We start from the raw sequence: 24778 nt of genomic DNA on the forward strand, positions 1-24778 counted from the left end.
GGAGCCCGACGTGGGATTCGATCCCGGGTCTCCAGGATCACTCCCTGGGCCAAAGGCAGGCGCCAAACCGCTGCGCCACCCAGGGATCCCCTGTGTCACAGCATTTACTTAAACTTAATTCTTATGTTTTGCTGTGTCCCCCGTTTATCGTTGTTTATAACGTGACTCATCTTTTTCTTTCATGAATCTATTTTTCACTCTGCTAAAGTTTTTCCAACAAGAATTCTTTTAGAAAGCATGGATAATATTATTCTTAAGGTAATTAATGTGTAAAATAACCGTTTTTCCTCTCCAAAGGGTCCATTTTGATTTTTAGCTCTCTATTGAATTGGGTTTTTCAAATTCTGAATGATCATATTTTCACATATCCTAGATCTCTCTAATTTTTGTTTTGGACAATACATACCTTTGAAATCTGAATACATTAATGACATATCACCTGAATGTCTTCTGCTGTCCAATTCACCTTCCCATCCTTTCAACCAAATCTGTGACATTTTCATCTGTTTTGCTGGTGGGATTTATTTAGTTGCCCTTGGTCCCTACCTAAGGTGACACCAATTTCCACCAAGTACCTTCAACTGGCTGTATTGTTCTCACAGTACATACTTATCTCCAGAAATTATATCACCCATTCATTTGTTTGTCAGTCTCCCTACTAGGTTATGAGGCCCAGGAGAGCAAGGATGTTGCCTCATTCACTCTAGATCTATAGTGCCTAGAACACTGCCTGGCACATAGTAGGCTCTCAGATATTTCTTCAGTGAATGAGTGAACAAAATTCGGTAGACTTCACGTTCATTTATTCATCCAACTACTCTTGAGTTCTGTTTGTGCCAGGTTCCGAGAAGGCCAAGCCCCTGTCTCTGGAGCTGATAGTCTAACTGGGGGCCTATTAAATGGGCAGGAAGGACAGTGGGCCATGAAGAGTCTGTACAGGGGTGGAGAGTGTCCCTGGGAGCTCAGGCAGCAGAATGCAGTGAGTCGAATGCAGTGAGTCAGAGTCTGCTGGCCAAGGCAAAGGGAGCAGGAGAGGAGGGATGTTTGGGGGATGGATGGCCCAGAGGTAGCCAGAGCAAGGGGAGGAGGACAAGCCCACGCCAGACATTCCTGTAGGGCTTCTTTGTGTCAGGCACGGTTCCAAAGGTCTTAGTATTTTCACTTAAAACAACCTTTAGGATCCTCATTTGTGGAAGCAAGGGCTCAGAGAAATGAGTTTGCCCAATATCATACTCTAAGAATAAAGAACCAGACTCATCCCAGAATCTGGCTTCAAAATCTATAGCCACCTGCTCCTCTGCATCCAGGGAGAAAGAAAATGGGCCTGTCAGAGAATAGAGTGAGCTGGGAAACGGGAAAGGCTGGCTGGCAGCAGGGACTGGCAGGATGCTGAGGGCTCAGGCCTGCACATCTCAAGGGAGATCCCCCAGGTGGCTGTGGCCACTCTGAAACATCCTGGGGCAAGCATTTTTTCTCAGCAGGAAGAAGCTGAAGGGGAGTGGGCTTCAGGAGTCTATGGGATGGAGGGAGGGAGAGGGGGAGGACGGGTTAGGAAGAGAGCCTTTGCTGAGAGGGCCCCACCCCCCCCCCCCCCCCACCCCCCCACCCCCCACCCCCCCCCCCCCCAGTCCTTCTCCCCAACTGTTCTTGCTTCCTGCCTCAGCTCCCCTTCCTACCACCCCTGTGACAGCCCCATCCCAGGGCCAAGTGAGCCTGGCTCTCAGAGGCCTCTCCTTCCCTGTCGCCTGCCTGCCTTCCAGCCACACTGGGGCCGGGGACCCTCCCTGACCCGGGATGGCTTTCTCAGGGTTCCCCAACGCATGTCCTAGGGCTCTCCTCCCTAGGGGCTGCAAGGGAGAGGCGTCATTCCCAGCTTACAAAGAAAGGGGGCTCAGAGAGTCAGGAAACTTCCACAAATGAGCTTGTAAGGACTGCAGGGAGGATCCAAGCCCAGGTGTGGGGACCCCAGAGGGACTTCATAGCAGAGCTGATCGCTGGCTTTACGAGGCTTTTCTGCACATACACAGTTAAGTCCAGGGAGTAAGTAGGTTGGAATTGGCAGGTCCACAAGTGAGTCTCTTAGGGCCTCATGCTCTGAGCTGTTGAGGCCCTGCTGTGTCCCTCACCCCTCAGCCAGGGTAGTCACGCGGCCTCTTCTGGGGATGGCTGGTCCCCCTCTCCTGGGGGACAGCAGCAGCAGCATGGGGATCTGCAGGCCATGGGAGCTCCACCGTGGGTGGTGACAGCCCCTGAGTGGCCTGATCCTACCCCAGTTCTGGACACAGCCGGGCAGGAGGAGTTCAGCGCCATGCGGGAGCAGTATATGCGCACGGGGGACGGCTTCCTCATCGTCTACTCGGTCACGGACAAGGCCAGCTTCGAGCACGTGGACCGCTTCCACCAGCTCATCTTACGTGTCAAGGACAGGTAAGGGCAGCCGGGCCAGGACCTCCCAGCTCCTGAAGCAGGGCGGCTCTGTCTGTCTGTCTGTCTGAGTCTCAGGTGAGACCTGAAGCACAAAAGGGCGGAGAATTCAGACACTGGTCCCTTTGCTTCCTCGCCCAGTTCTTTCCACGGGGCCAAACTGCTTCCGGGGCCTTAAGTCAGCCCCCTCCCATCTCCTAAACAATCCCCACTGACAGACTGTTTAACTAGTTTAACCAAATCTTATCACGTCCGAAGAAACAGTGAATTTCCTCTCCAGTACCCATTGTAATTGGTTAAGTCACATTTGACTGTGAGATTTACAAGCCCCTAATTAAAGGCTTGTTTTTCTTTTCCCTAGCATTATATGGAGTAATCAAATAATTTGTAGTCTCTTTTAAGCCTAACTGGTCTTTTCAGTTAACTGGCTCTTAAAGAGGCATTGTAAAGAGAGTAAAAGGCTTAATTAACAGGAAAGCAGCAAGCTTTGAACAAATCTCAGTAAATTCAGAAAAATATACTTCATACCTGTCCAAAGGCAAAGTGTTAACAGTTTTATCAGGTAACAGATTACACACTCACACACTATACACCCTCATATGCATATGTACAACTCCAAGATGGTAATATCAGTTACGCCCCTGACTATAGGAATTTCAAAGGGGAAAACATAAATGACTCTAAAGTAGGAAAATATTCAACCTTTTGGCTAACCAAAGGGCAAGGGAAAATAAGAAAGTATTATTTTTCACCTGTTAAATTATAAATTATTTAAATGAAAATGCCCAACGATGTTAAAGATACTATAAGCCTGGCATTTCTTTCACCTTTAGACAGCAGTATGGCCACATAGATGGATGGGAATCTTTAAGGCAGCTGTGGCTGTGATCCCTCCCTTCCTCTCCTGGGAGCCATCCCAATTTTGCAGCTGCCATTTATTGAATGCCAGCTGTGTACCAGACGCTTCCAAAGCCACCGCTGACGGCTGTAGCAGCCCTGCATGGCTTGTGCATCGGGGTGACCAGGAGATGAGGGAGCAGGTCTGGGAAGCCAGACCCACCGTCTCGAGCAGCCCCCCCGGGGCCCTCTCTCATGGTACTCAGCCAGGGGTTTCCCGGGAGGACCCCTTTGCTCTCCCTGCAAGAAGCCTAAACTCCAACCCAAGACAGCCAACCAAGACACCCCGGGCCCCCCTTCCTCTGCCTGGAGTCGTGTAGCTCCAGGCCCACTGGGGAGGCAATGGGGGCTGCGTTATGCCTGTACTGTGACTATGTCGCCTTCACCAAGTGTGGGGGCAGCGAAACTTCATGAGCTGCTGTTCCTTTCTTTCCCAGAGAGTCATTCCCGATGATCCTCGTGGCCAACAAGGTCGATCTGATGCATTTGAGGAAAATCACTAGGGAGCAAGGAAAAGAAATGGCCACCAAACACAATGTAGGTGGCGTGTATGCACGTGTGTGTGTGTGTGTGTGTGTGTGTGTGTGTGCGCGCGCGCACGCGCTGGGCAGTCAGGGATGTATAGAGGTCCGTGCCCATCCCTCCTGTGGTCCCTTGGGCCTCCTGGGTAGTGGGTTAGATTCTCCAGAGACGCCTGGCAGCGCATATGTGCTGAGGGCTATGTTGTGAAACAAAACAGCAGACTGGAGAGAAAGCACCCTCTTCTCAGTCATTGGGAGCTCCGATGTGGGGACCAGGTACATTCACGGCCTGCGAGCAGTGGCGTTCAGGCCACCTCCTGGCCCCCAACACGGCAGATTCATCTCTGGGGTGTGCAGAGGGTTGGCTTCTATCCCATTCTCCGAGCCAGCCGCCTGATTATGCTCAGAATCATCAGACCAGCTGCAGTTCACCAAGCCCTGTTCTATGCCAGGCTTTGTGCCGGGGAGCATTCACTCCTCACCACCACATGTTGAGGTAGGTATCATTATGCCCATCTTACAGTTGGTCAAGCAGGTTTGCCCAGGCCACACAGTGAATACCAGCAGACATCTTTGTGTGTGTGTGTGTGTGTGTGTGTGTGTGTTTTCAGTTCACTGTGATGCCCCTTTGCCCTCTGGATGTACTGGGTGGGGTCACTGGGTTTATTCTCACCCCTCCCTGGCACGGGCACAGCCCAAGCCCCTGGCCCCATTAGTCAGTTATGTAGAAGTCCACTCGGCCTGCTGGGAGGTCTGCTGCAAGGTTACGCCTTCCCTCTGCCTGGTGGGCCCAGCTCTGTGAGTAAAGGAAGGGGACTCACTCCAAGTTACTTCTCCTCGTCTCTGCCTTCTGTATTCATTCATATGTTCATTTAACTGCCCTAGGCCCGGGGAAATAAAACTTACTTTATGGTGCTTTCTTCTAATGACAAGAGACAGATAATAAACAAAGCAGATTACACAGTGTGACATGTGCTATGGAAAAAAGTAAATCAGGGAAGGGGGTCAGGAATGTGAGGTGGAGAAGGATGCTTTTCCAAATAGGGCGGTTAGGGAAAGCCTTGCTAAGGAGGGTGCATTTCAGCAAGGACTTATAGGAGGTGAGGGAGTAAGCCCTACAGATCTCTGGGGAAAGAATGTTCCAGCCAATGTAATAATCAGTGCAAAGACACGATGGCAGGAATTTGAGGATCAGCAAGGAGGCCAGCAGGAGCAGAAGTGGGAGGGGTGGGAAGTAGGAGGCCAGGTCAGAAGAGGGTTATAAGGCTTTATGGGCTTTTACTCAGAGGGAGAGGGGAAACCATCAAAGGCTTTGAGTAAGGAGTGATGATGAGGTCTGGCTTATGGCTGAACAGCTTCTCTCTGGTGGTCATGTTGAGAAGGACGCTAGGGGCCAATCATGAGAGCAGGGAAACCAGTTAGGGACTCCCACAATAACCCAGATACAGGTCAACACAGCCCAGGATGCTGCTGGTGAAGGTGGCAAGGAGGTGGTTGGATTCTGGACATGTTTCCAAGAAAGCCAACAGGATACGTGCACAGATTGGATGTGGGGTGAGAGAGAAAGAAGTTATGGCAGGCGACCCTGTGGTTTGGGCGTGAGCAATTTTCTGAAGACCAGAGTGTCGGATGGGACACCTGGGTGGCTCAGCAGTTTAGAGCGTGCCTTTGGCCTGGGGAGTAATCCTGGAGTCCTGGGATCGAGTCCCACATCGGGCTCCCTGCATGGGGCCTGCTTCTCCCTCTCTCTCTCTCTCTCTGTCTCTCTCTCTCTCTCATGAATAAATAAATAAATAAATCTAAAAAAAAAAAAAAAAAAGACCAGAGTGTGGGTGATTGAGCAGGAGAGACAGTAGGAGTAAGTGTGTGAGACAGGAACTTGGTTGCAGATCTGCGGGGTTTGAGGAGCTGAGTAGATAATCAGATGGAAATGCCAAGGCAGCAGTCAGAGACAGCATGTGGGGTAAGTATTGGCAATCGGCAGCGTGTAGATGGCATTTGGAGCCGTGAACGCCAAGGGAGCCAGTGTAGATAGGGCAGGGGTCCTAGCACCGAGGCCGGGATACCTCACCTAGTGATGTGGCGAGGTGAGGAGGAGGCCATCAAAGGGCCTGAGCTGTGGGTGACACTTGAGGGCCACAGTGGAGCGTGGTAGCAGCCAAGTGAAGAACGTGCCCCAAGGAAGAGGGAGTGATCCACCGGGACAGGGCTGCCCACGCTCTCCAGAGGAGGGCTGGAGACTGACTGCTGGCTTCGCAGCAGCTCTCTCTGACCAGAGACAGGCCTGCGGTTTCCTCGGGGCTCTCACAAACCCCTTCTGCATGACCCTCCCAAGCAGCGGGGTGGGCGGGGAGGGGGGTGCAGAGAAGTGACAGCCTGCCCCTACAGCCCCCGCTACCGCAACCTGGGGCTCCCATCTCTCAGCTGCCTTTCTCCTGCAGCAAATGCTGCTGCCTCACTTATCATTTGACCAAGAGACTCTGCGAGCTGCTATGGACAACATCCTATTTTAGAGCTCATAAGGCAAGTTCCTCCTTAGCGGACAAGGCAGGCGCCCCACCCGGCGCCGGAAGGTGGCATTTCCTAGCCCTGTGGTGGAGTCAGATGGTGCTACCGTTTATTGCAAGGTTCCCCTTGGTTTAAGTGTCCTTGCTAATGAAACCCTAGAATTCCAAGAACTTCAGCCTTTCTTCAGTGGTAGAGGCAGGACCCCCAGAAAGAAGGCAGAGGGCTCCTGAGGCCTTGGGGGCGATGCTACAACTCCTGTACTAATGAGTGGCACAGTGGGACAGCAGGCAGCAGTGATCTGAGGCCCCGGAGTCACAGGATGTGAAGGACCTCCACGTGGGTCCCAGCCCCAGCTACAGGCACCTTCCTGCCCCCGCTCTGGGTGTGCACGTGGAAGTGCGTTGCCCTGACCACAGGATATCACAGGACTCTGGCTTTAAGGCCCCAGCAGGGGTGCCCCGCCATGCCTGGGAGAGGCCCTGAAGCTGCCCTCGACACCCCTACCTGTCCGTGGGCAGCGAGGCAGGAAGTAGAGCGCGCACCTGGTTCAAACCATGATTCTCTGCTGGCTGCCATGTGGCTTTGGGCAAGTACGTCACCACCCTGAGCTCAGTCTCCCTCGCCGCACAGTGGAGATGCTTGCTTACCTCGGAGGGTTGAGGTGGGGATTAAGTGGGCTCAGCGATGTTGAGACGTGGCAGGCGAAAGGGTCCATGGTCATCTCAGTCAAACGACCTACAGTGGAGGGCAGAGGCTCAAAGAGTTGTTGGATGATCATTTCAAAAGTCTGAGCCATGTTTTGTGCACTCTTCCCTTGTGTCCCGGCCAGCTACGAGACCTCTGCTTGGAGCCATGGCAATGTGTGAAGATACTTTAGGATCTGTTCTGGGCAGTCGTTTACAACATGCTCTAAAACAACAGCTCACCCTGTCACCCATCCCAGCCGTGCATTTGAACTGATCATTTTTGTTTTCTTCACTGGGCTTTTCTTCTTTGACAGTGTTATAATGAAATGCCTTAATTTTGTAACCAGGAAAAAGTTATGAACTATATACCAAAGTTCTTTTTTGAAAAAAAGATTTTATGTATTCATTCATGAGAGACAGAGAGATAGGCAGCGACACAGGCAGAGGGAGAAGCAGGCTTCTCCCAGGGAGCCCGATGCGGGACTCCAACCCAGGACCGCGGGATCACAACCTGAGCCAAAGGCAGATGCTCAACCGCTGAGCCACCCAGGTGCCCCTGAACTACACTGAAGTTCTTCAGTCTGACCACAGCCGGCCTACCCCTCTGGCCTGGGGAAGCCCGTGTATTTTGGAGTTTTTTTGTTTGTTTTTAATTTTTTTTATTGGAGTTCAATTTGCCAACATATAGCATAACACCCAGTGCTCATCCCACCAAGTGCACCCCTCAGTGCCAATCACCCAGTCACCCCCATCCCCTGCCCACCTCCCCTTCCACTACCCCTTGTTCATTTCCCAGAGTTAGGAGTCTCTCATGTTTTGTCACCCTCACTGATATTTTCATTCATTTTCTCTCCTTCCCTTCTATTCCCTTTCACTAATTTTTATATTCCCCAAATGAATGAGACCATATAATGTTTGTCCTCCGATTGACTTACTTCACTCAGCATAATACCCTCCAGTTCCATCCACGTCGAAGCAAATGGTGGGTATTTGTCGTTTCTAATGGCTGAGGAATATTCCATTGTGTACATAGACCACATCTTCTTTATCCATTCATCTTTCGATGGACACCGAGGCTCCTTCCACAGTTTGGCTATTGTGGACATTGCTGCTAGAAACATCGGGGTGCAGGTGTCCTGCCATTTCACTGCACCTGTATCTTTGGGGTAAATCCCCAGCAGTGCAATTGCTGGGTCATAGAAGCCCGCGTATTTTGTATGAACCCCACATTCTCTCCCCTCATGGGGGAGTGGGCACAAACCCTTCTTGCCTTTGTGGGGTCCCTGATACAGGAGAAGAGGGGTGCTTGGGACTGCATCCTAACCTCAGGCAACTTTTGTTCTCCTTCCATGCCAGCCCAACACATGGTGTAGACACGGCCCTCAACACCTGTCTTGTGGGGCTACCTCGGCCACACTGCTGATATCTGTTGCCTTTCAGCTGGGTGATGATTCCTCAGTATTAAACATGCAGACATGAGCCTTCTATAAACATGGCTGAGCTCCCGGACTCGTAGATGCAGACCAAACAAGAGCTGAGCCCGGCGAGCTTGCAGAGGTAGGGGGTGGAGGGGGATGAGGAGGCACAGACCGGCTCGGGGTCACCAGAGGGCACCGTCCTGCCCACGGCCCAGCCTCACCTCAGCCTTTCCCACCCAGGTCCCCCATGTAGAGAGCCTGGTAAGAGTCAGATCTCCTCATGGTGGAGAAACAGGCCTCAGAAAGAAAAAAGAATAACATCAGAACCTATTTTGGTTTGATAGATGAAGCAGTCTTTAGTCTTCAAGTATATAAAAAGATCAGGGTTTTTTTTTTTTTTTCTATTTTTAGGGGGCTATTAAAGATCTCTATGACTAGAGAATAAGAGGGAATTAGAAAGGCTGTCAGTAGAATTTTCCACCCTTAAAGAGCAAGAAGCTACCAAGGGGCCTGAGGTTGTTAGAGCTGTGGTCCTGTGGGGATCTCTAAAGGCAGGTGGCTTCTTGGGGACCTCTGAGAATTCGCAGTTTTAGGGAATAGGGCTTTGTGGACTTCAGTGCTACTTTTACCAAGTTGAGCTTTGCCTTCCAGATTCCGTACATAGAAACCAGTGCCAAGGACCCACCTCTCAACGTGGACAAAGCCTTCCATGACCTGGTTAGGGTAATTAGGTGAGTGATGCACGCTTCCCTAGAAGCAGGCCCTCTGCGGCAAGGTGGGTCCCGGGAGGACCAGAGGGTGCAGCTTCTTGTTCCAAGGCCTGGGCTGCATGCTTCTGGGCCTGTTTTGGATTTCTTATCCCTCTGTCCATTTTTTTCCCCTGCCCTTCCCACCCTTCCCACCCACCTTTGCATGTGCACCCTCACCCCAGGTGAAGCCTTAAGCATAAGCTAGAGGGAGGTGCCTTCCTGCCTGTGGTGCCAACTCAGCCTCCTCTCTGGCCTCCCCTGGGCACTGCAGCTCAGGCTCCTGCTGCCCTCTGCACCGCCTGCCTTCCGTGTTCTCCCAACACCATGCCTGTCAGCACCAGAGGAAGTAGGCCGCTCTGCTCTCACCCCCCACCCACCGACGTCAGCGCACCCTGCAACATTTCACCTAAATAGCTACCATTTGGGTTCCTAAGCTCAAGATGCTGAGGTGTTGCACATGTGCCTGCTTTGCAGACTGCACACATTGCCAGTGTCCAAGTGTTCCCATCTGCCCATTTCCTAAATCTGCAACATGCAGATCAGCCTAACCAGTGGTCCTCACATAGGCACGTAGCGTGAGGCCATGTGCTGGTGAGTTCTACGGCTGCCAGTTAGTTATGAACTCGTGCTTTCCCCTGCTACTTCTCGGCCCCCCCGGATACACACACACACACATGCACAAACACACACACCCCTTTTCTCATCATTCCCCCATATGGACTGCGATAGTGCAGCCCTCATTTTAGGCTTTAGCTGGCAGCTCTGCATTCTCTTGAGCTTTTGCCTCCAGTTTGGGTATGCCACCCTGCCCGGAGCTGGTGGTGTCTTGGTTATGGACCGGTAGTTCCAGGGCAGGTTTTTAGACTTAGGAAGAGTTAACAGAAAACATATAAAAAGCTTTTACACTCGAGGGGCTTGCCATTTTATTTAAAATACAAAACACAAAAATAGCGGCCAATACTGAATAGCTCATAATGCAATTCATGATTTAAATAATTGCAGCCACAGCATGATGTCAGGAATTCTCACCAGTATTAAGACAGGCTTTGCCCTGCCCTCTCTGCCTTCCCACTTTCTTTGCCCCAGAGACACTCTCCAAACGAGGCCCTCCCCCAGGGTCCAGAACAGGCCTGCCACCTGCACACCCAGGGGCAAAGGAGGAGCAGAGACCATTCTGACTCTGTTTTTCTGCCTTTCACTGTCCTCAAAAGGCAACAGATTCCAGAAAAGAGCCAGAAGAAGAAGAAGAAAACCAAATGGCGGGGAGACCGGGCCACCGGCACCCACAAACTGCAGTGTGTGATATTGTGACAGGCCTGAGGCCCTGGCGACAGTGACCGTGGACCGGCCAGCCCTCGGGACCCTCCACTGCCTAACCACACTGAAAACCATTTCTAACCATGACCCTTGGCCCGAGGACCTGGCATGAGAAGGGAGAAAGGGAGGGCGGGCAGGGAGGAGGTAGGCTCTGGCTTTGCCAGAAGGGCACAGGCCTTCCCATGTCTCACAAGAGACAGGGAAGCAACATGAAACAGAAGCAGCATCCAAGCATCCCTCATGTTGATTCAAAGCAGCTGTCCCTCATCTCTGGGTGGCTGCGTGGTGGCTTTGAAGTACATGGTATCGGCGGGATGTGGAAGCGAGGATCCATGGACAGAGTACCAAACAAGCCATGATCGATTCCCCCACACCCCCCTGCCCCAGCCCAAAGTCTGAGCTTGGGTGTCTTTTGTAGATTTTTAAATTATTTTAGTGATTATAATTTTATTAAAGGGGTCTGTGCCCACTGACTGGCAGAGCTTCGTATCTTCAGCAGGCCTGTCTGAGACCACATCTGGAATATTGTTGTTGTTGTTGTTTTTAACTGAGTTTTCCCCAGCAGTGCCAAAACTCAGCTCAGCATGGAAGAGGGGGGACCGAGAGACTCGTGGCCGGAGGCCTGGGGAGAAGCACCCCACTCATGGCCTCCAAACCAGAGAGAAGAGAGACACGTTTGTCCAGAAGGTTTTACTGTGCTTGAGATTGCAGGTATTAGGAAGCAGAATTGTATTTTGCTGAGCGGAGAGGCTGGCAGGAGCATGTCAGTTTTAAGAGGGGTTTTCATGATCCTGGAAATATAGAAATTAAGCCGATTGGCTTTGCAAAAGCGTTTGTCTGCATTGCAGACAATGTGGACCAAGCTCTGTGCTCCGAGGGCTCTCCTGCATGTATCTCTTCTTGCTTTCCCACCACCTGCACTGCCTGGTGCCTCTTGGATGCAAACACACGGGCATGGAGGTTTCAGCACGTCACGGTAGGCTCATGTGGATGCCATCCAGAAGGCTCTAGTTCTTGCTGAATCTTAACCAAAAATGATCCAATACTGTTGTTGCTAAAAACAGCACCAAGACCCAAAGCCTTTTCCATCTGAGTCCACTGACCACCGCTCCTTAAAGCCCAGTAAATGAGCAAACCCTGCTGAGCATTTGCAACCCTACGATTAGCTTGCCTTTCTGGCACACACTTTTCTTAGCTTCTTGGATCTTAACTATAACATAATCAGAGGAGAAAGAAAGGTTGGGGTGATGACATGGCCCCCACATGTCATGTTTCTATAAGGGGGCATCTCCCGCCAGCTTCCTGACGATGCCACATCCCTCTCAGGTGCTGCTGGTGTGATCCAAAGACTGGGTTTTCCCAGCCAGGGAGGGTGAAGGTGCAGCAACAACAGTGCACCCCTGATGGAAGGTCAGAAGATGAGGCGGCATGGCTAGTGGCCTCATTTTCTATTTACAGATCAGATCACTAAGCAAACTAGAGCATCCCTAACAGGTGGCCTGGCTTCCTCTTTGGTGAAAGAAACCCTGAGAAAGTGAACACCCAACTGGACATCAAGACACCTGGATTCTTGTCTGGTTTTGAGAGTGTGCTGCGTTCCTAACTCAGCAAGATCACCAGCACCAGGGGGCCCAGCGACTCTGTGTCGAATGAAATAATTGGGACTTGGGTTAATTGGAAAATCAAACTTTGTCCAAATGGCCCTTTTTCCCCCTGACCCTGAAAAGAAAGAGAACAGAGAACATTCCAGGTCATGCACTACAGAGTGTCCCAAGATCCGATCATATTAATGGGCATTTTAAACACACAGGACAAGGCCCTTTCTGACCCTTCTGCTCCTCTGAGCCGAGTCCACAACAGCCGTGGGTGCAAAGGGGATGAGGAGACTGCAGCAAGACAGGCGGGAAGAAGTATGGATGGAGTTGCTTTGCGCAAAGGAGTGGTGGAGTGGGGCGGGAAGCCCTGCGCACAGGGGAGCGGCCACTGCTGGAAAGCTGCTCCTGGGCACAGACGACCATCACATGCCCCTACTCCCTGCTGTCTGCAGAGCCTGCAACTTCTTGGCAGCACGAGTGGGGAGTCCTGTTGGAGGCGGATCAGCTGACCTAGAATGAAGCCCTTAGCCATGAAGGTAACCAGATAAAGGGGTTCCATCTGCTTCTGGTCCCTCCCTCAACAGGGGCAGTGCATCTGCCCACCCCGACCCTATCTTCTGGGACATCTGTCCTGCAGTCAGCCCACAGCTCAGCTCCACAATGCTCGAAGGAGAAACTGGTTAAGGAAAGGCCTTCTTCTGCGGAGTCAGGGGTCAGGCTTCAGCTTCCATGACCCTGTGTTCCCCATAGGTGAGACAGAGAACACTTTTCAGAGACCGTTCTTCACGTTTTAGAGAATTGTGGGCTTCCAGATAGGCCAGAATGGAGTGTACCTTCGGGCATCCCCCGTACAATATCTTCTCCGTGGTCATGTGGCAGGGTCAGCTGGGATACCCATTGGCCATGCTACTCCATGACTTGAGGTGTCCAATGGGACTTGTGTCTTTGGTGACACTTTGGTGTTTCCACTGGTTTTCCAGACCACCGAATAGTGCTAACTTTACATCTCCCAGAACACACGCTTCCTAAAATCCCCTCACCCCATGCCTTTGCCACTGTGTGCTCTCAAATCTCCTCCTCAAATTTTGACACCCCCAACTAGGGCTACTTTTCTATCCAACAGGTAATTTTAGCCATCTTCCCCACCCCTACAGCCTGGGGCTCTAGCCACTGACTTTTCCTATACTTTGACGCATGGAGGTCACTTGGATGGTTTATATTAGGATTTTGACCTCACCTTGTGTTGTCTGCTGTGCAGAGTGCCTGGTAGCCTAGTGTGGCCAATCTCACTTTGCCGGGAGATGTGACCCACTAACACATGGCAGCTCTGACCCAAAGGCCCCTCAGTCATGTGACAGTAAATCTGGAGCCACAGACAGATTCCCTCCATTAGCAGCCCACTGGGTTAGAAATTCCATGTTGGGTTTACATAGAACGAAAGATACTTGAATTGTTGAGCGCCTGTGAGTGCACAGCTTCTGCTACCCGGTATTAACAGATGGCCATTGTTGTGAAATGGGAGTGATGCCTGAGGGTCTTGATGATGCTTGAGCCTTTTATGTAACTTTTTATTAAGTCTTTGTGTATCTCAACTCATTAATAAAGAAAAGAAGAACACTTGTCTTGTATCCTCTTATTCAGATATTCCTAAAGTTTTGCTGAGAACATTGTAAGTTGTCCGTGTCTGGCCCGGGAGACCTATCAGAGTAAACCTGAAGTGGGGAGAAGACCACTGGTGGCCATGAGGAGTGTCTCCTTCCTCTCGGGAGCCAGAGGATGAAGGCAAGTGGGTATGGTGATTAGAGACACAGCCTCGTGATGTGTGGCAGCCCCAGATTTGAGTTCTGCCACCGACTTTTATGTGCCTTTGAGCAAGTCCATGCTTCAGTCTCCAGCTTCCCTGCCTGAGAACGGGATAATAGTGTGCACCTCCTAACTGGACTGAGGTTGAAGCTAAGTTATGGTATGGATCTCAGAGATGGTGCTCTCTGTAAAGGACACTGGGCTGACACTGCTTTCCATGGAAGCTGCCCCTGCCGCCCATCCACAAGATCACAGTCTTTTGTGCATTGTGGTTTCATTTCTCTATTAATTGAACCTGGTGGGCAATTGGCCAAGTTGAGTGTCTCTGGGTCCTTTATCCAGGGACTAGAGACCAACTGACCATATCTCTCTCTTGGAACGTCTTTGGAGGGTGATAGCTAAAGCATGTAGACCCAGATTCTTCTCAAACCCTCTGGACTGGGAGCAGACCAGTGTAGGAGCAGTGGTGTGGCCACTGGGCCTGATTGCCTGTGCATTCCTTCATTCTGCACGTATTTATCAGGAATTGGGCTGGGTGGTAGGTCTATGGTAGTGAGCAGAGCAGACAGTCTTCTGGTCATCAGCTCTCCTTTAGTCCTGTATTAGTTTCCTGTTGCTCTTGTAACAAATTACCACAAACTTTGTGGCTTAGAAGTTTATTCTCTCACAGTTCTAGAGGCCAGAAGCCCAAACTCAATACCAATGGGCTGAAGTCAAGGTGTGGGCAGGACTGTGCTCTCTCTGGAGGCTCTGGGGGGAACCCACTCCTTGCTTCTACCTGCTTCTGGAGCTGCTGGCATCGCATAACTAGTGACCATTTCCCCCCAGTGTTCAAGGCCTACATCTTCAAATCTCTGTCTTCTCTATCTTCACATGGCCTTCCCCTCCCTATGGCAAGCCTCCCTCCCTCTGAGCTGATGCTCCTTCCTTACTGAGAAAGTTGAAGCCAGCTGAACAGAATTTCCACAGCCTCCTTCCACTGCCTCCACCCACCTCCTAGCATCTGCACCCACACACTGCCTTCTCGGCTGCTACAGGCAAACCATCCATGCTCCTGGCTGAAGCCAGTCCCTTCTCATGGGTATGAGAACACATCCAGGACCTCCCTCTGGCTCTTCATCTCTCTCTCTCCTACATCATCTGTTCTCTCTCTTGGATCTTTCCCATCTTCAAACAGGAGCAAAACTTTCCTTTGATACACTGCATCTTCCAGCTACCACTTGCTTCTCTATTGCCTTTTTGTAGGAAGCCATCTTTAAAGGGTAATCTACACTCAGTCCATGAATTGCTCGCATTCCTTTCTCTTTAAACTACTCTAAACAGACTTTCATCGTTCTACTGCCAGTACCAACCTTCTTCTCAAGGTCAGCCATAGCTTCCATCTTGCTAAATTCAGTGGCTGGTTCTCAGTCTTTTCACATTTGATCTCACAGCATTAGTGCAGTTGATCACTTCCTTGTTCAACTTTCTTCCGTTGGCTTTTAGGATGCTACACCTGTGTGTTTTTCTCCTTCCTCATGGTCACTCCCTAACCCCCTTTGCTGGATCCTCTTCCTCTGTTGGAGCATCCCATAGCTCAGTCCTTGGTCTTCAACCTACCATATGATCCAGTAATTCCGCCATTGGGTATTTATCCAAAGAAAACAAAACCCTAATTCAAGAAGATGTATGCACCCTTATTTTATTGCAGCATTATTTACAGTAGCCGAGATATGGAAGCAACATAAGTGTCTATCAATAGATGAATGGATAAGAAAAATGTCACACACACACACACACACACACACTGGAACATTATGCAGCCATAAAAAGGATGATACTGTGCAATTTGAGACAACATGGATGGAGCTAGAGGGTATTTTGCTAAGTGAACGAAGACCCATAGGCCCCTCAGAAAAAGACAATATATGATTCCACTCACAAATAGAATGTAAACAACAACAACAACAGAAAGTGAAAAGCTGAATCAAACCTGCAGATACAGAGAACAAACCTTTGTTGCCAGAGGAAATTAGGGTGGGAATTTGGGCAAGAGGAAGGAGATACAGACTACCAGGTAGGGAATGAGTAAGTCACGGGGATAATAGGCACAGCATAAAAAATACAGCCAATGAAACTATAAGTGTTGTAATGGGACAAATGGTAGCTACACTTGTGGTGAACATAGTATAATGTATAAACTTGTCAAACCACTAAGTTGTATCCTGAAATAATATAACATTGTGTGTCAATTGTACTTAAGAAAAGAATTTTGTTCAAGGTAATAAAAAAAAAACCCACCTAGCCCAGTGATTGTCTACACCTATTGTGGTGAGTGCTGAGTAATGTATAGAGTTGTAGAATCACTATGTTGTACACCTGAAACTAATAACATTGTACGTCAACTATACTTCAATTAGAAAAAGTCTCCACGTCACGGGTTCACAGCCCAATGGGGATGCTGAACCATTATGATCTGTGCATTAAGAGGAATCCCTCCACCTGGGGGAGCCACAAGGGGCTCTAGTACTCCGTGGTTGAGGAGGTTGTTCGCTGACTAGATGAGAATTTCAGGTACCTATTGGGCCCAGTCGTTCCATCACTTGTGAAGATTAAAGGTTTAACTGCCCAGGTCCCAGGACTATTTAAAATAAACTCTGCCTCCATCTCCACGCACGTCTGAAGAGGCAGTTCCCAGGTTTCCCATGGATGTCAGCATTACCCAGGAGCTTGGAAATGCAAACTCTTGGGTCCTGTTCAGACCTACTCAGAATCCACGTGGTAGCAAGATCTGCAGGTGATCCATGTGTGCAGCCCAGCGAAGTCTATCACTGCCTTAGAACATCAGCCCAGCGTCAGGACACCATCTAGTCCTGGACTCACGAGCCTTGGACCCTGTTCAACCACGTCCAGCCAGAGGAAGCCTCCTTGGCATTCAGCTTGGCTGTGAGAGTTTGCTCCTCTGCCTGTAGCAACTGCAGGAGCTGCCTGGCAAGGCAGTGTGCTCACAAGTGTCCCCCCAACCCTGGTCAGCGGGATGCCCTTAGTTATGAGGGAGATTTTACACAAAGGGAAGGGGACCCCAGTTTGCTTCTCAAATACTCTAATATTTGCCTTCGAGTGTGGACAGCTATGTTTAGTGTAAAGAACAAGAGAACTCACAATCTGAGCTAAGGACATGGGAAAGCTCTGGGTTCTTCAGGCACTTGGCAGGTAGGATGTTCTATGCAAGCTGCAGACACTCTTGTTCCCCAGGACTTTGACTTTGCAAAGCTCCAACAGCATGCCAAAAAGCTCGTTATCATGGTAATGTAAAAATGTAAACATAAAAAAGAAAACTGAGTTCACATGGAGCCAAGCACTGATGGACATTTCCAGTAGAACGTACATCCTAGCAATGATGTCGTAAACCACGGACTCTGACTCAAACTCCGCCTCCTAAACAGTCCTGTTTAGGACTGTTCCTCCTAAACACCCACGCCTGGGCTGATGAACGGAAGTAAAACAATTGTGATAAGTGATTTGCAAAGTGTGGTCCCCAGACCAGCAGCTTCAGCATCCCCTGGGAACTTAAAGGAATGCAGATTCTCTGGCCCCATCTCTGACCTACTGAGTCAGAAATTCTGGCAATGTGTGTTTCAACAAGCCCTCCAGGAGATTATGGTGCTCCCTCAAGTTTGAAAACCTCTGTATTAATACATGTAAGTAAAAATAAAACCCCCCACCGCATACAGGTAAATGACAGAATGTCCTGGTCTCATCTTCAGGACAGCAGCAAGCAATCTGGACAGAGGTGTCCAGGTCCTGCCCCTGTCCTTCTGGCATTGGGTTTATGAGGCTCCCTCGAGGTCTAGAACCCAGGGATCCCAGCGGGGGGGGGGCGGGGGTTAGTAACCTCGCTTCCCCGGGGTGACAGTGGAGTGGCTGACCCTGCCTTCCCTCCCCCAAAATCATATGCAGAATTGTGTATATATATATATATATATATATATATATATATATACACACACATGCATCCTTCTGGAGCCTCTCATATTGTATCAGATTCTTACTGTACTGCTGTGTATTATCCAACAAAAACTGAACCTTAAGTCTCCTTTTCTGGGGAACCCTCTTACACTGTTGGTGGGAATGTGAACTGGGGCAGCCACTCTGGAAAACTGTGTAGAGGTTCTCAAAGAGTTAAAAATAGACCTGCCCTACGACCCAGCAATTGCACTGTTGGGGATTTACCCCAAAGATACAGATGCAATGAAACGCCGGGACACCTGCACCCCGATGTTTATAGCAGCAATGGCCACAATAGCCAAACTGTGGCAGGAGCCTCGGTGTCCATCGAAAGATGAATGGATAAAGATGTGGTTTATGTATACAATGGAATATTCCTCAGCCATTAGAAATGACAAATACCCACCATTTGCTTCAACGTGGATGGAACTGGAGGGTATTATGCTGAGTGAAGTAAGTCAGTCGGAGAAGGACAAACAGTGTATGTTCTCATTCATTTGGGGAATATAGATAATAGTGAAAGGGAATATAAGGGAAGGGAGAAGAAATGTGTGGGAAATATCAGAAAGGGAGACAGAACATGAAGACTCCTAACTCTGGGAAACGAACTAGGGGAGGTGGAAGGGGAGGAGGGCGGGGGGTGGGGGTGACTGGGTGACGGGCACCGACCGGGGCACTTGACGGGATGAGCACTGGGTGTTATTCTGTATATTGGTAAATTGAACACCAATAAAAAATAAATTTATTTTTTAAAAAAGTCTCCTTTTCTGACTTGAGGACCTTCTGGCAGTTTCGCAGGCACTGAGAGAGGGAAGAGGAAATGAAAGGAGCAAAGATCCACATACTTTTCTAAGAAGCTCTGACAAAATTCTTCATTGGTTGACACATCCTTGAACCTGCCCCCACAACATCCTGAGGGAGGGGCTCGTGCCCCTGCTCGCAGTTCCCCACATGACTAAGTATGTGACCCACACATGACTCACTCACCTCCCCCGCACCGTGGTCTGCCTCACCTGCCACTCAGGCCCCCACCTCCTGGTCCAGAATTGATGAAATGCAGACAGGACGTTAGGGATGCTTGACAGCACCAGGACTACCCGGCTGCCTGCCACTGGGGCGGAAGCTGGCTGGGGAAGGGGGGCAGAGGAAGGATGGCACGTAGCAAAGGCACTTGACATCTGATGCCATTTCTTGAATTCATAACTACCTAGGCCAGGGGTCTGCAGAGGGCTGCGCGTTAGTATTAATATCACTCTGAAGCTTGGGGAAGAGACCGCAGAGAATCTGGTGCGGGTGGCTTGGGTTGGGGCCCAGATGCGAAGACTTCTAAGTGCACCGGGTGATTCAGCTCCATAGCCAGGGCTGAGACCACTGGCTGGTTCCACTTTATCTGGTCCCCTGCATTCACTGGCTTTTCAGTTAATAAAAGAAACAGCTGCCTGGAGTTGCCTGTGTCCGAAGTCACTAAAGGACCCCAGTTTCAGGGCGCCTGGGTGGCTCAGTGGTTGAGCGTCTGCCTTCGGCTCAGGGTGTGATCCTGGGGTCCTGGGATCGAGTCCCACTCCAGGTCCCTGCAGGGAGCCTGCTTCTCCCTCTGCCTGTGTCTCTGCTTCTCTCTCTCTCTGTGTCTCTCATGAATAAACAAATAAAATCTTTTAAAAAGTTTTTTTAAAAAGGACCCCAGTTTCCCAGCCTTTTGTAAACTAACACTTTTCGTTACAGCAGGTCGTCTCGGAGCCTGGCTTGACTCGTTGATTCATCTGGTCACAATCGACAAATTCACATCCCTTCCATTTTTATATCCCCAGGTCCTGGTGGAAGCCTAGTAGTACAAAGCTTAATGTTTATTACATGAATTAATAATTATTACAGCTTTCAGCAGGGGCCTCCGTGCCTTAAGCCTAAGTCGGATAAACTTATCCCACAGCCTCCCCACTCTCAAGTTCACCCCCTGTCAGTTTCCACAAAGAAAGCTCATCCTTAGCAACCATTCTGAGTTTGCTGAAGACTTGGGGGTCCCAAGGATGGCCCCTCCGCTGTCAGGGCCTCTCCCTTGCCATGGCAGACATTCCACCACCATCAGTCCCCGGAGCAGCTAAACACCCACCCCTCAGATTCCCTCACTGTGCGTGCTTTGCTTTCTTGTGCCACAACGCCATAATCCCTTCCAAGGCTGTGATATCATTCTGACCGTCAATAGGGTGACTGAAAGTCCCAGTTTGCTCAGGACTGAGGAGTTTCCCAGGATGTGGGCCTTTCAGCGCTAAACTCAGAAGTTGGTCACCCTACATCAAGGGAGCCCTTGATGCACCCTGAAAATTTTTAGCTTGTTCTATAGCAACCATACCAGGAGCTCTGAACTAGGCGGTTTAGTTCTGAATGTTAGCATCCATCGTAAGCACCTGGGAGCCTGGTAGAGACGTGGGAATTCCTGATGCCGCAGGTATGGGGTGGCCTGGGGACCTGCCTTTCTCCCAGCTTCCCGGGGACGTGATGCGGCAGGTCTGGTAGCACACTTTGAGAACTCAGAATGAGCTAATGCACGTAACGCCTTCAGCAGAGGGCTTGGCACGGGAGGCACGCGCCACGGACCCCGGCTACCAGCAGCGTTGGGCCGCGCCCTGACCGTGGGCCGGACGCTATGCTATTTACACACACGTTACCTCATTAATCCTCACGGGCCCTCTGTGCAGTAGGTGAGACAATGCATGTTTTGCAGAAAGAGAAACCGAAGTCGGGGGACAGCCGAGTGATCGGGCTTGATTTGCACCCGGTTCTACCCTCTATCCGGCTGCAAAGCAACACACTCAGTTCACCGCCACCCCCCTACACTGAAGACCCGCTGCTCAGCTAGCTACGCCACCCTCTTTAATTTTAAGTCGTTTGAGGAAAATCGTTCACTGTTTCCCACATCCCGTCTTCCTCCACGTGAGCAGAATGCAGATCTACTTCCCCTGGGTGACTCAGCAGCAGCATTTGGAACCTAGATCACTCATTTTCCAGAACTTCTGCACTAGACCTTCTCCCAGAGACATAGTCTCTAGTCCTGTCCCTCCTGCCCCTTTCTCCAACCTCTTTCTGAGCCAGGCCAGCCCCTGGCAGTGAGTAGAATAGGACCCCAGAGGCCTCAAGTCTGGAGGCCTTCGACTTCCAGCCCACGGGAGCACCCCATAGCTAGGGATCCCTGGCACCCCACATTGGTCCTACCCCCTTGAAGGCTGCCCCGGGGAACCCTTGATGCAGGACATTACAACTGGTTTTTCTGGGACTCTAACAGCTCCTCCCCACCCCCAAATGAATCCAGACTTTTGTTCCCTATCTGTGGTTGGGATTGCTGACATTTCCAGTATTACAGGTACCCAGAGGTTTGTAGGTGGGGGTAAGAGCATGGCTGTCCAGGTCTTGCCAGCTATAATCTGCCTGAGGACCTTAGGCAAGTTGCTGACCACTCTGTGCCTTGATAACCTCATTCGTCAAACTGAGTTGATGATAATAATTGTACTTCTTAGGACTATTGGGCTATTATTAGGTTTGAATCTGATATACACCCTTAGAATAATGGCTGGCACATTGAATCTGTATTTAAATGTTAGCCATTAGAAATGACAAATACCCACATTTACTTTGACGTGGATGGAACTGGAGGGAGGGTATTATGCTGAGTGAAATAAGTCAATCGAAGGACAATTATTATATGGTCTCATTCATTTGGGGAATATAAATAATAGTGAAAGGGAATAAAGGGAAAGGAGAGAAAATGAGTGAAAATATCAGTGAGGGTGACAGCACATGAGAGACTCCTAACTCTGGGAAATGAACAAGGGGTAGTGGAAGGGGAGGTGGGTGGGGGGTTGGGGTGACTGGGTGATGGGCACTGAGGGGGCACTTGGTGGGATGAGCACTGCGTGTTATGCTAAATGTTGGCAAATTGAACTCCAATAAAAAAAATTAAAGAAAAAATAAATGTTAGCCAAGATCCCAGAATCCAATCACTAAACGCTTTTGGAGTATCTACCAGTAACTCCAGCTGCCATTTATTGAACACTTAGCAAGTACCTGTCATTGTGCTTTGCGTGGATCATTTCACTTAAGGCTTGGAGGAGCTGGGTAACTCGCCCAAACACAAGCCCCAGTAAGTGGGGTGCAAGCAATGATGCCAGTCTAGGCCAAGCTGCCCTGCACAGCTCCCTCTGCCTCCCTTGTGGAGCAGGTCCTGAGCTGGGCATCAGCAGGGAGGCTCAGCCTCACCCCATCGTCCTCCTTCCCTTGGATGGCCAACCTGGAAGGTTCTGACCTGCACCCACATCCTCTGGCCACAACTCCTGTCTTCCTACCTCTCACCGGTCTGCCTTACTTCCCCTGTCCCAGTGTTCTGCAAAGTGGCCTCCACACTCCACTCACTCTGCCTGTTGTCCTCTCCTTTCCCGGTCTGAGCTCTTCTCTGACCCAGCTCCCCATATCAATCAAAACAGATTTGAGCTTGTTTTGCAGTAGTGCTAGCGGCTTCCCTCTTCTGCTCTCAGAGCCGGTGGCTCTCACTCATGCTGAGCTGCTACGAAGCCCCTGCCGGCGAGCTCGTAGGAGCTTGGAACGGTCGTCACCCCTCCGACTCTCACCAGGGGGAAAAATGGTTGAAGCAGATCGCCCAGGAAAGCTTTTCATTGGTGGCCTCAATACGGAAACAAATGAAAAAGCCCTTGAAGCAGTATTTGGCAAATATGGACGAATAGTGGAAGTTCTATTGATGAAAGATCGTGAAACCAACAAATCAAGAGGATTTGCTTTTGTCACCTTTGAGAGCCCAGCAGATGCTAAGGATGCAGCCAGAGACATGAATGGAAAGTCCTTAGATGGAAAAGCCATCAAGGTAGAACAAGCCACAAAACCATCATTTGAAAGTGGTAGACGTGGACCACCTCCACCTCCAAGAAGCAGAGGCCCTCCAAGAGGTCTTAGAGGTGGAAGAGGAGGAAGTAGAGGAACCAGGGGACCTCCTTCACGTGGAGGGCACATGGATGATGGTGGCTATTCCATGAATTTTAACATGAGTTCTTCCAGGGGACCACTTCCAGTAAAAAGAGGACCACCACCACGAACTGGTGGTCCTCCTCCTAAAAGATCTGCCCCTTCAGGACCAGTTCGCAGCAGCAGTAGAATGGGAGGAAGAGCTCCTGTGTCATGCGGAAGAGATAGTTATGGAGGCCCACCTCGAAGGGAACCCCTGCCCTCTCGTAGAGATGTGTATTTGTCCCCAAGAGATGATGGATAGTCTACTAAAGACAACTATTCAAGCAGAGATTACCCAAGTTCTCGTGATACAAGAGATTATGCACCACCACCAAGAGATTATACTTACTGTGATTATGGTCATTCCAGTTCACGTGATGACTACCCATCAAGAGGCTATAGTGATAGAGATGGCTATGGTCGTGATCGTGACTATTCAGATCATCCAAGTGGAGGTTCCTACAGAGATTCATATGAGAGCTATGGTAACTCACGTAGTGCTCCACCTACACGAGGGCCCGTGCCATCTTATGGTGGAAGCAGTCGCTACGATGATTACAGCAGCTCACGAGATGGATATGGTGGAAGTCGAGACAGTTACTCAAGCAGCCAAAGTGATCTCTACTCAAGTGGTCGTGATCGGGTTGGCAGACAAGAAAGAGGGCTTCCCCCTTCTATGGAAAGGGGGTACTCTCCTCCACGTGATTCCTACAGCAGTTCAAGCCACGGAGCACCAAGAGGTGGTGGCCGTGGAGGAAGCCGATCTGATAGAGGGGGAGGCAGAAGCAGATATTAAAAAACAAAACAAAACTTTGGACCAAAATCCCCGTTCAAAGAAAACAAACAAAAAAGTGGAACCTTTTCTGTCATAACTACCCAAGGACTACTAATAGGAAAAATTGTGTTACCTTTTTAAAATTTCCTGTTAAGTTCCCCTTCCATAATTTTTATGTTCTTGTGAGGGAAAAAAGTAAAACCTGTTTAATCTTATTTGACTTTATGACATTGCTTTCAATAAGCAAATGTTAAATGTGTTAAGACTTGACTTGTGTACTAGTGTTGTAACTTTTCAAGTTAAAAGTGTCCCTAAAGGCCACTTCCTATATCTGATTTTTCCCAGTAAATGAGGCAAAGCAATTCTAAGACCTTCCACAAACATCTAGCCTTCTGAAATGGAGAGGTGAATCCTTCTGCCTGTACAAACAAGCTAGCTATTAGAGGGTGGTCGGGGTATGCTACTCTTAGGATTTCAGAGTGTCTTCAAACTGAAATCTCAATGTTCTTAGTAATGAAAAACCTGAGATCAGATGCTATGTAAGGAAAGTGCTATTCACCAAGTAAATCCAAAAAAGCAAATGGATAATGCTGGCCATATTTTGCCTTTCTGACATTTCCTTGGCAATCTACAAGAACCTCCCCTATCCCCTCCCCCAATAAGACCATTTAAGTGTGTGTTAAGCAACTACAGAATACTAAATTAAAAGTTTGGCCAAAAACAAAACAAAAAAACAAAACAAAACAAAAAAACAGATTTGACCTTCATGAAAAGCAATTTGGCATCCTGCATCCAGAGGTTTAAACCCACCCCCTCCTAAAAAGTCCTCTCCTGGGACCCTCCCCTAAAAAAATCATGCAAAGAATCATGAATAAAGATGATCTTTGAGTTTACAAGCCAAAAAAAATTGAAATAATCTAAGTGAACAATAATTGGGGAATGAGTAAATAAGTAATGCTATGCCCACAGAATGGAGTACAACCCAGCTATTAAAGAGAAGATATGTGGATTAGTGTGAGAAATACACGTTTCCTGCCCTTTTCCCAGCCCTGGGCATTATCTTATTTGTCAAAATCTTTGCTTAGTAGAAA

General features: G+C 49.6%; 1 protein-coding gene and 1 pseudogene across 4 annotated transcripts in view; both read left to right on the plus strand.

Annotated features, from left to right (window-relative positions):
• Positions 1–13751, plus strand: part of MRAS (muscle RAS oncogene homolog) — a 56964-nt gene extending 43213 nt beyond the window's left edge. For 3 of the 4 annotated variants that reach the window (XM_038571008.1, XM_038571007.1, XM_038571009.1), the window contains exons 3-6: positions 2274–2427; positions 3759–3858; positions 9106–9185; positions 10415–13751. In XM_038571008.1, coding sequence (XP_038426936.1) covers positions 2274–2427; positions 3759–3858; positions 9106–9185; positions 10415–10514 — 434 coding nt within the window. In that variant the 3' untranslated portion in view covers positions 10515–13751. Of the gene's footprint in view, positions 1–2273; positions 2428–3758; positions 3859–9105; positions 9190–10414 lie in introns of those variants that run through there. The other variant, XM_038571011.1, reaches the window with a different exon arrangement.
• Positions 13752–22390: 8639 nt separating this feature from the next.
• LOC100855900 lies at positions 22391–23802 on the plus strand (annotated as a pseudogene).
• The last annotated feature ends 976 nt before the right edge of the window (positions 23803–24778 follow it).

This window comes from Canis lupus, chromosome 23, assembly GCF_011100685.1.
Source record: "Canis lupus familiaris isolate Mischka breed German Shepherd chromosome 23, alternate assembly UU_Cfam_GSD_1.0, whole genome shotgun sequence".
Classification (NCBI taxonomy): Eukaryota; Metazoa; Chordata; class Mammalia; order Carnivora; family Canidae; genus Canis; species Canis lupus.